A 9,921-nucleotide genomic window follows, 5' to 3' on the forward strand; every position below is an offset into this window, starting at 1 on the left:
CATATTAAAGCGTCTTTGGTTTTTCCATGTTTTCTACAAAACAAAACCGGAAATCGAGAGGTTATCACGTCATTGTTTAAAACTATTTTAACTAGTTAAAATTGCTTATTTCTCTGGATTTAAACATTCTTCGAAACATTTGGGATAATGTAAGTACACAAGTCAGCAAAATATATAACACTGTTCTAGTGGTTTTTGGATATTTTAATAAATAAATCTTACATATTGTGCCTTTAAGGATTTTACGCACATCTTGCTGTTTCCATCCAGCATTTAATGCGGTATCTCTGTATCTCAATGTTACATGCCATTTCTATGTAATTATTGTGAAATATACTAGCAATTTCTGAGTGAAAACAGTTTTTTGTTTTCAGTTTGGACAACAAAAGAGGTTAGGCAGAATATTCACAGCTTTTTTTCATACAGTAAACGCAGATCATTGACCAAAAAACACGTTAAAAGTCGCCTCTTAATCAGTATGTCCCGTGTCCAATAAAAGCAGTGCGATTCGAATAACGTTTGCATGTGTAAATTCGTTTCAGAGCATCAGTGCGATCCTGGACTCGGCCAGTAACGAGCTGCTGTCAGAATGTTACCGCAGATCCTTGAAGAAGATCTCCAGCCTTCCCGACTCCAACGAAGAGATCGATGACACCATCCTGACATGATGGACAGCCTCAGCTGCTCTGAATCCAGTGCTGTAGCCGCTGATGTTCTCCGAGATCCTGCATCAGTCAGTCCTACACACACACTCTCCTCACGCTAGCTTTGACTCTTCATGTCATGTACACCACAAGGAAAGCCTGGGAAAGTATATATTGTGCTGAGCCCCTGAAATCATCATCTAAAATCTGCATTTTCCTCAATTGGCTGTTAATTTGTAAATGTATATTTTTCGTTTGGTTTTCTTCTGAAAGATGAAGTATTAATTTGTGCCAATTCTTTTCCAACACTGATGTTCTGCTGCGCTTTTATATTTCGTTTGGATGGTGAGCAGTTTCTCGCTGTTGTGATTGATTTCTCTCTGTGTGTGTGAGAGACACGTGAGCCATTAACAACCCAAAGGATGTGATGCTGATTTTTCCAGTTAGCACCGTGTCCACTAATAATGGTTGTATGAATAAATAAAAAATGAAAACTTTGATTTAATAAACGGTTTGACTTAAAAAAATTACATTTATGTTTGTTTCGTAATTCCTGCTCATCATTTCATGCATCTTCATAACACCTGATAACTCATTATTACTCCACTGAAGCATCATTCTCAAGTATCTGGACATGTGTATCATTATCATTCTGAAGGTGAACTATCCCTTTAAGGACAGATTCAGACTTCTAGGTTTATTGGGTGGTAAAAAACATCAACATTTTGCTGTAACAGAGCTAGAAATATAATATAGATAGATTGCATTTATGTAAGAGTCAATGACAAATGTGACCCTGGACCACAAAACCAGTCATAAGGGTCAATTTTTCTAAATTGAGGTTTATACATCACCTGAAAGCTGAATAAATGCGCCTTCAATTGATGTATGGTTTGTTATGATAGGACAATATTTGGCCGAGATACAACTATTTGAAAATCTGAAATCAAAGGGTGCAAAAAAATCCAAATATTGAGAAAATCGCCTTTAAAATTGTCCAAATTAAGTTCTTAGCAATGCATATTACTAATCAAAAATTAAGTTTTGATATATTTACGGTAGGATTTTGCATAAATATATGCCTTGGATCAAAACGTTTTTAAAATCAGTCAAGTGTGTCCAGATTGCTTTGTACCTAAAACTACATTTATTACTGAAGAAAGAATAAGTGCGTAAAAAATAAGAATAGACAAAGGGGTTATTAAACTAACAAAAGAGTTTCCATCATCATAGGGCCACGGATCTGAAGTCTTTATTGAAAGCTTTGAAGGTTTCAGCAGTGATCAGACACATCTGCAGTTTTAGTGCATCGCAAACCCGTCTGTGTGTCATTACTGAGCCCATAGGCAACGTAATTCATCTTCAGCTGATCCGGAGGGAATCAAATCTGCAGTTTTCTGGCAGATTCTCAAAGTTCAGACGGCTTTGGAAAGTTGCACAGTTTTCTGGCTCTCACTGAGAAACTGCTGAGATGTCATGAAAACATTTCTTTGTTGGCACGAAGGAAGAAAAATCAGACATTGTTTAAAAAAGTACTATGGTGGTAACATGGTACAGTATCAGATGGTAATACTGCCAAATGTGCCAATAGTACATGGCACTAAAGATTACTATGTTAAAATATCATGGTATTTACAGAGTATTTAAAAAAAAAAATACTGTATTAGACAAAATCATGACCAAAAAAAATTACTTTTCTGTAAGTGTAACACCCCCATTTGTAAAGCATTCAATACGTTTCCATCATGATTTGTAATATTATTATATTTTATTTTTACCAAATTTATTGTTTTTGCCTTTAAAGCGGTTTATATGGAAAATGTTTTGTTTTTTTTATTATTCAAAGTATATTCTGTGGTAAAAAAAAAAAAAAGTGTTAACATTTTGTTGCATTGGCGCAAAAAAATGTACATAGATTGAATTTATATAAGTATAAATGGCAAATAAAGATGCAACAGATTGAGTAATCTAAAAAACATCTTAATATTCATGAATTAAACTGGAACAAAATGGAATGCATCCCTTCTTACATCAGATATGCACAGAATCGATTTACTTTTAAATCTAATTTAAAAACCATTTTTTAAAACTTTTTCTTGATTATTATAAATTGTACGTCTTAGTCTTCTTTTAATTTGTTTTGTTCTGTATGTTGTCGTTTTTGTGTGTTTGTTTTTATGATGTAAAATGCATTGAGAAGCTGCTTTAAAGGTGCTATAAAGTTATATGGTATTTGAAAAGAAAAGTGAAATTTTTTTGAAAATAATGATTAGGTTGTGTACTGTTATATTATAGTGTACACTCACTGAAGGTGTAAAGTATTATTATTAAGTAGTGTTATTAGTAATTATTATTATGTTGTTGTTGCTGCTGCATAAAATGGTAAAAACGTTTTTCAAGAGAAAAACTACGTTGCACTTTTGTTAATAAAAAAAACGTATAATATTCGATATTCTATTTGTCATTGACCTATTTTATGAATTTTTTTTTATAATTTAATTGATGTTCCGCCATTGACTCATATACCGCAAATACATGCATCCTCGCTACGCGGGCTTGTTGACGCCTGTTACGTCATATGGCGTCGGCGCGCTCTGATTGGTCCTCAGCCGCGCGTGTAGCAGGAGGAAGCGCCGTTTCCGGTAATGAGCGAATGACTGCTGACACCGTCAAACCCCGACGACAAACCCGCTGCTTTCGGCATCTACCGCGGTGAAATTGTCCGCTCTCATCCGGGCGGGACGTCAGACGGGTTCCAGCCAAGCGTTCGGCTGGAGAGAGGCGTGAAGCTGCAGCGAAGCCGCGGGGTTTGAGCCTCCCACCGCCGGCATGGCCCGCGACTACGATCACCTCTTGCATATATACACAACAGTTAATTTAAATATATCTTTAGAATCATTGTCCATACATGACACGAGTGATGGATGGCACGCTGGCACTGACCCTTCTGCTGCTGTGGGCTACAGTAGATACACACTACACACAAGCCTCAGTTTTCTGTGCTCTGAGGGCTTTTATTTGGCCTCTGGTTGAATTCTGAACTCTAATGAAGTGACCTAATGATATTGTACAGATCTGTGGTCTGTGATGAAAGAAAATCTGCTGGATTCTTTGTCCCGCATGCAGGGATAGGCTCGCTTTTGACACTGGTTGTCTGGGATGTAATCTAGATTTCAGTTATAAGCTAAGCATTCAATCTGTTTTCTGGCGGCTGGATTTGTTCGGTTATGTGATCTTTTTGAGAGACTGATTGATATGAATGTCTGTCTTCAGAATCAAAATGCGGCTTGTCCACTGCTAGTAAGTCCTATAATAGAATTAATGATATGATCCATGTTCTTCAGTAAGCAGGTTATACGCCACAGGAATCAAGTGATTTGATGCGTTTCTATAGTCCTTCTCTGAGTAAATCATGTCAGCTCTTTTATCCTGTGCGTTAGTGGTATCATTTGTCAGGAGAGGGTGTTTGCTTGGTTTATCTTCTTTTCTGAGAGTCAGCGGTCGTAGTCTCAGACGGTACGCCTACAGACCGTTCATATTCCACAGTAAAATCTCACCGATACCGCCTGCTCCAATCTGATTGGCTGTGTGAGAAACCACATGGTGAACGTTAATGGTGAGCAGGCGTTAGTCCAGAGAGGTTTCGTCTGGGTTTGCTGGAGCCAGTATTTATCACATTCAGCTGAAATCTGCTGCATCATATGTTGCGTGGTTTTTCCTCATTCTTCGGTTTTGTTTGCTGTTTGTCGTTCCAGGTGTTGGAAAGAGCAGTCTTCTCCTGCGCTTTGCAGACAACACTTTTTCAGGTAAGATGCATGAACATGTCCAGCGTCATCTGTCTGATTTATTATCATGTTTGATTTGTACAGACAGTCCTGCGATTTTCTGAAGCCAAGAGTGTTGTTTGTGTTGGGAGTGTTTTTATTTGTTCACTACCTTAGGTCCAAGTCCTTGTGCAGCTTTTATTTTCTGCAATGTAGAAAATAATTGATAGAAATGAATAAATTCAAGTAACTCTGTTCCTAAAATATTTTTCAGGACAATGTGTGTAGAACATATCATGAAAATAAAGGGCTCGAAAAAGCCCAAGCTAAGCTATTATGATCGTACATTCAATGCTCTTTGATGTTGTTTTGTGTTGTAGGTAGTTACATCACCACTATAGGAGTCGACTTCAAGATCCGGACGGTGGAGATTAATGGAGAGAAGGTGAAGCTGCAGATATGGGACACAGCCGGACAAGAGCGATTCCGAACCATCACGTCTACGTGAGTCAAACGCATGACGTGATCAAACTACTGCTGAGCTGAACGTGTCCTGTGTTCTTGACATGATCTGTGATTCATAATCAATCATAATACAAAGGGTTTTTATTGCGAATCAAGAAATGTGTGAAAGAAAGAAAGCTTTGTACAGGAAGAATAAATCTTCCCCGGTCTGAATAAATTCTTTATGGTATTTCTCTTTGATATTAATAGAAATTGTGCTTTCATTCTTAGTTTCAGTAATAACATTTTAAGACATTGAACATAATGTTCCAGGACGTCTTTGTTTGCGGCTGTTGTGTGTGCCAGCGTGGCTGTGCCGCTCGCTAACAGAACGCTTCAGGGAATCTGTTTGATGTTCCTAATTAGTGCTGTAACGTTTTATAGCTACTGTTTGACTGAGGGTCAGCATCTACCATCGGCACTCTGGGACTGAAGCTGTCCTTGGGCTTTAAGTTCACACTTCCTGTGGCATGAGGATTCATTTGTTGTGATGTTTGTTGCAGTTGCAGTTAAGATGAAGTTTTTACCAGAAAAATCAAGGTTACTGGGAGTCTTAACAAGGTTTTTAAAAGTCTTAATTTGACCTTCAACAAATTAAGGCCTAAAAAGGTCTTGAATCAAAGCAGAAAGTCTTGAATTTCTAAAGTAATGGCATTAAATGTTGCATCCGCTGCAAAAAAAAAGACGTTTTTAGTATTTTGTTTTGTTTTCCAATATAAACATCCTTAAGTCAAGATACATTTCAGGGCTGTACAGTGCGACATATGTCGCACGTGCTATGAAAAAACTAGTCTGTGCGATGAATAAATTTACCACTGTAGCACGCGTGCGATACAGTTTTGCATGTTCATAACACAGCTGCCTAATAGTGTGACGTGATTTCGTTGTGCTTGTTTGTGTGTGTGAGAAACGCTTCAGGGAATCTGTTTGATGTTCCTAATTAGTGCTGTAACATTTTATAGCTACTGTTTGACTGAGGGTCAGCATCTACCATCGGCACTCTGGGACTGAAGGCTTGGGCTTTAAGTTCACACTTCCTGTGGCATGAGGATTCATTTGTTGTGATGTTTGGATGTATCTTACGATTCCTGAAGCACACACCATTGCATAATAAACTTAATTTGTGTAGAAGCTTTCATACAGAATTTGCTTAAAATACATTAATCAATAGTTTAAGATGAAGTTTTTACCAGAAAAATCAAGGTTACTGGGAGTCTTAACAAGGTTTTTAAAAGTCTTAATTTGACCTTCATGAATCTTTAGGCATTTTCACAGGAGAACATGGCAAAAAATACAAACTTTTGCAGTGTGATCTGAAGATGCAGTAAAAGCTATTTCCGTATTCTAGTGGTTGGAAGGAGAGCTTTTCAAGGCAATTTTTTTTTTCTTTGAAGACATTTACATTTAGAGACCATATTGACATGATACTATTGTGTTACATTCAATTTATTCCTTACATTTTCTTTACTTGGTCTTAAGTCTTACATTTACTTCATAAAACCTGCAAAAACCCTCAACATTATGGCTTACATTAAAGTATTCAAGAGCTCAAACTACATTTCTGCCTGTAAAATTACAAAGACACTTTTTTGTAAGTTTTGGACCAGTGTTAATGTGGCATGGTTACGTGTGCGATGACCTGAAGCCGGATGGTCATTACGTAGCTAACAAGAAGGGAATGTGTGCCGCTTCATTAGTGTCTCGTTAGTGTGTGTAAGTATGTTCATGCATGTTTATGTGAGGTTTTGATCTGTTAATAAGGCAGAACTGTGACCGGCTCGGTCAATGACAGAAGGGTTTGGTCACTCCAGGCCTCTCAAAGAGCTCTTTGTGTGTGAATGTCTTTGTGTCTGTGTTTGGACAGAAGACGGCCTGTGCTTTTAAAGTCAGAGGTAGTTTTGGGCGATATGCTCCATAGTCATATCGTCCTATCATCAGCCTGTGAGATCGCCGACACACGAAATCATCGTGCTAATTTATTTAATTATTTACTTGCTTAGTTTCATAGCTGTAGAGTGAACCAACTCCAGGGTAAGGTTAAAAGCAGCCAAATGTTAGTGTAATCTATCAACTACACATTATATCTTTTTCGCCAAGTAGCATATGGATGTCATATCATAAAATATTTTTAATATGACTGAATTTGTATTTAACATGATCACAATTTAAATAAAAACGTAAGTTACTAATTATAATGCTTACATTTCCTCAACTATATTTAAACAGCAGCTACAGAAAACGAGCAAAGAACATCATCACTGACTTCAATTTAGCATAAGTTAAGGAACTTTAAAAAAACACTCCCAATTTAATCAGTGAAGCTATCTCTTATACTTACATCGCACGTACATCTGCACTTTATGTTGAGAGAATTTGCAAGAGAGCAGAATTCAGTCAGCGAGCGCAACAATGACTCATCTGAACGTCTCTGATTGGCCATTGCATTCATAAGTTCAACAGAATCGTGTGTGATTGGTTATAGCGTGCAACACTGTAAAAATGCGTAAAAAGAAATATGATGTGACAAATATGCCCTAAAATTAATTAGATAATAATACTAGCCTAATAATAATAATCGTCTTGATATCGTCAAAGGCATCAGCCACAGACGATACACGATACTATCGTCTATCGGCACAACCCTGGTCACAGGGCTATTCCTCTGTCCACTGTTGATTGCTGAGAGAAATTCTTGTTAATTTAAAGCTGAACTCTTTAAAACTCTTTATTTCCATGCTCAGGTATTACAGAGGAACCCATGGGGTCATAGTAGTGTATGATGTCACCAGTGCTGAATCCTTTGTCAATGTCAAGCGATGGCTGCATGAAATAAACCAGAACTGCGATGACGTCTGTCGAATATTAGGTGAGTTCTCCAGTAAATGCTCTACATGTTACATTTTATTTTATTTAAATATTATATTATTTTTTTGTATGTATAATTTTGTTTTATTTTGTTTGTATTTTTAAGTCCAGTTCTATTTGTAAACGACCACTGTTTTGATTGGCTAATATCTTTGCATATGAAATGTGGTGTAATTCACACTGTGGATAGTCATATGTTAATGAGCCCATGGTTGTGATGTTATTTCCATGATATGAACCCTTTAGTACATGAATTAGTAGACTTTATTAAGTCAATTCAATGGTGACTTCTGTATTAATTTGTCTACATCTCTATAATTTTCTCACTTAAGTGGGCAATAAAAATGACGATCCAAACTCTAAGGTTGTGGAGACGAATGACGCACAGAAGTTTGCTGAGCAGATGGGAATCAGCCTGTTTGAGACGAGCGCAAAAGAGAACATCAACGTGGAGGAGGTGAGTTCCTCAGGGCTCTGTATTAGGACCATTCGGATTGTGCTGTGAAACACCTAAAACTCACTAGTGTGCAGCTTCCAGGTCTGGAAAACTCTCTAAAATGTACTTTTGCTCTGCTCTAGAATATTTAATTTCATATTTCACAGAATGAGCACTTGAATAATTAATCACTTGTGCACATCCCTAGTTGAAAGTAGTCAAAACAAAATTGAAATTACCTGATGTATGTCTCTGTGTGTCATCTATTTTACAGCGACTTCAAACGCGGCTCATCTAATCAGATTTTATAGCTGTACTGTATATGTTGTATGAAGTGTGTTAATATTTATTAGAATCAGTTTTGGAGGGTGCAATTACATATCCGTGTGTGTTTCTGGTCTTTGTGTAGATGTTTAACTGCATCACAGAGCTGGTGCTCCGGGCAAAGAAAGAGTCTGTGGCCAAACAGCAGCAACAGCAGCAGAACGATGTGATTAAACTCAGCAAGAATAGCAAACGAAAAAAAAAATGCTGCTAGTGGATGGACAGATGTTCCTCTGCACGGCGATCTGCACACGCAGATGGACTGTGATCATCTCACTTAAGATTTCACAAAAACACAGTGCGGAAAAATGCAGTCCTTTTTGGACCGAGACAAACCACAGTGACTTTTTAAAAGAAAATGTACAGATTTTATCAGAGTCGAGTAGTTTTATGTGGAATTCGTGATATTTAATAAAAGATCCTCCTCCTTTATTGAAGGACCAGCAACCTGACGTGATCGCCAAACCATGCAGGTTTCTGTATGCTTACTCTCTGTATACTCTACAGTGATTATATATCTCTATTATCCACCATCTCAGGAGTGATTTTTATTTTAGTCTTTATTTTGCTTCTCTTTCTCGCTTTTTTTGTGGAATGCCATTGTTTTTGTCTCCAAGAACAATTTTGGCCTTTTTTCCCCTTTTTGCATTTTTTACTTTTTTTTTTTATGAAAGCATGCAATTACAGACATTTACTCACCATGGACTCAAAAGGAGACAGATGCCAACAACTTTGAGTTTTTATTAGTTCATTTTTAAATAATATCAATTAGTGATCCATCATGGTTTTTTTTTTTCTTTTCTTTTTTCTCAAGCCTGTTTCATTGGGTGAATCTCGCAAAAAAGCATCTCCAGGTCACATTTAAAAATGTATTATATTTTGCATAAAGAAAATGAAGCCTATGTTTAGGATCAAGCACATTTCATCCGAAATTCTCATTGCCAATGCAAGAAATTTGATGTTTATAAATTGTAAAGTAATTGTACATCATGATAATATTTGTTGTACTTCATTTAACTGATGCTTGTTTAAAGACATTTTTGTATCATTTGATATTTTTTGCTGTAGTACATTAAAAATGACTATTATAGCAATGAGAATTAAAACATCTGGATGTGTTTCAGTAATGTGCATTAAAAAGAGCATTAGCATTAATCATCATGAAAACAAAGTCAAAAAAAAAAAAAGTCTTAAAGTAGGCTTAATTTCTTCATGGAAAATGTGATTTCTTTTTGTCATTTAGATTTACATGCTTTCATGAGATTCACCGCATTAGTTCAGGCTTCGGGTCTTCATGATGTGGACAGCAGAGCTCCTTTGACATTCACAGATGTCTTCAGGCTCGTGTTTTTCTGCTTTTGTTTTTCCTGTGAAGATGAAGAGG

At 36.8% G+C, this 9,921-nt stretch overlaps 2 protein-coding genes across 2 annotated transcripts in view; both read left to right on the top strand.

The window, feature by feature from the left end:
* LOC107724378 (GCN1 activator of EIF2AK4) overlaps window positions 1-1,181 on the top strand; it is a 58,755-nt gene extending 57,574 nt beyond the window's left edge. The window contains exon 58 of the mRNA XM_016533287.1: window positions 543-1,181. Coding sequence (XP_016388773.1) covers window positions 543-668 — 126 coding nt within the window. The 3' untranslated portion in view covers window positions 669-1,181. The remainder of the gene's footprint in view (window positions 1-542) is intronic.
* LOC107724380 (ras-related protein Rab-35-like) lies at window positions 668-9,713 on the top strand. The gene is made up of 6 exons (XM_016533288.1): window positions 668-733; window positions 4,327-4,450; window positions 4,789-4,912; window positions 7,654-7,778; window positions 8,110-8,234; window positions 8,623-9,713. Exons 1-6 carry the CDS (start codon window positions 668-670, stop codon window positions 8,749-8,751), a joined length of 693 nt encoding a protein of 230 aa, XP_016388774.1. The 3' UTR covers window positions 8,752-9,713.
* Window positions 9,714-9,921: the final 208 nt, after the last annotated feature.

The sequence above is a fragment of the Sinocyclocheilus rhinocerous genome, unplaced genomic scaffold (genome assembly GCF_001515625.1).
Source record: "Sinocyclocheilus rhinocerous isolate Xijiao unplaced genomic scaffold, SAMN03320098_v1.1 scaffold3321, whole genome shotgun sequence".
Taxonomy (NCBI): Eukaryota; Metazoa; Chordata; class Actinopteri; order Cypriniformes; family Cyprinidae; genus Sinocyclocheilus; species Sinocyclocheilus rhinocerous.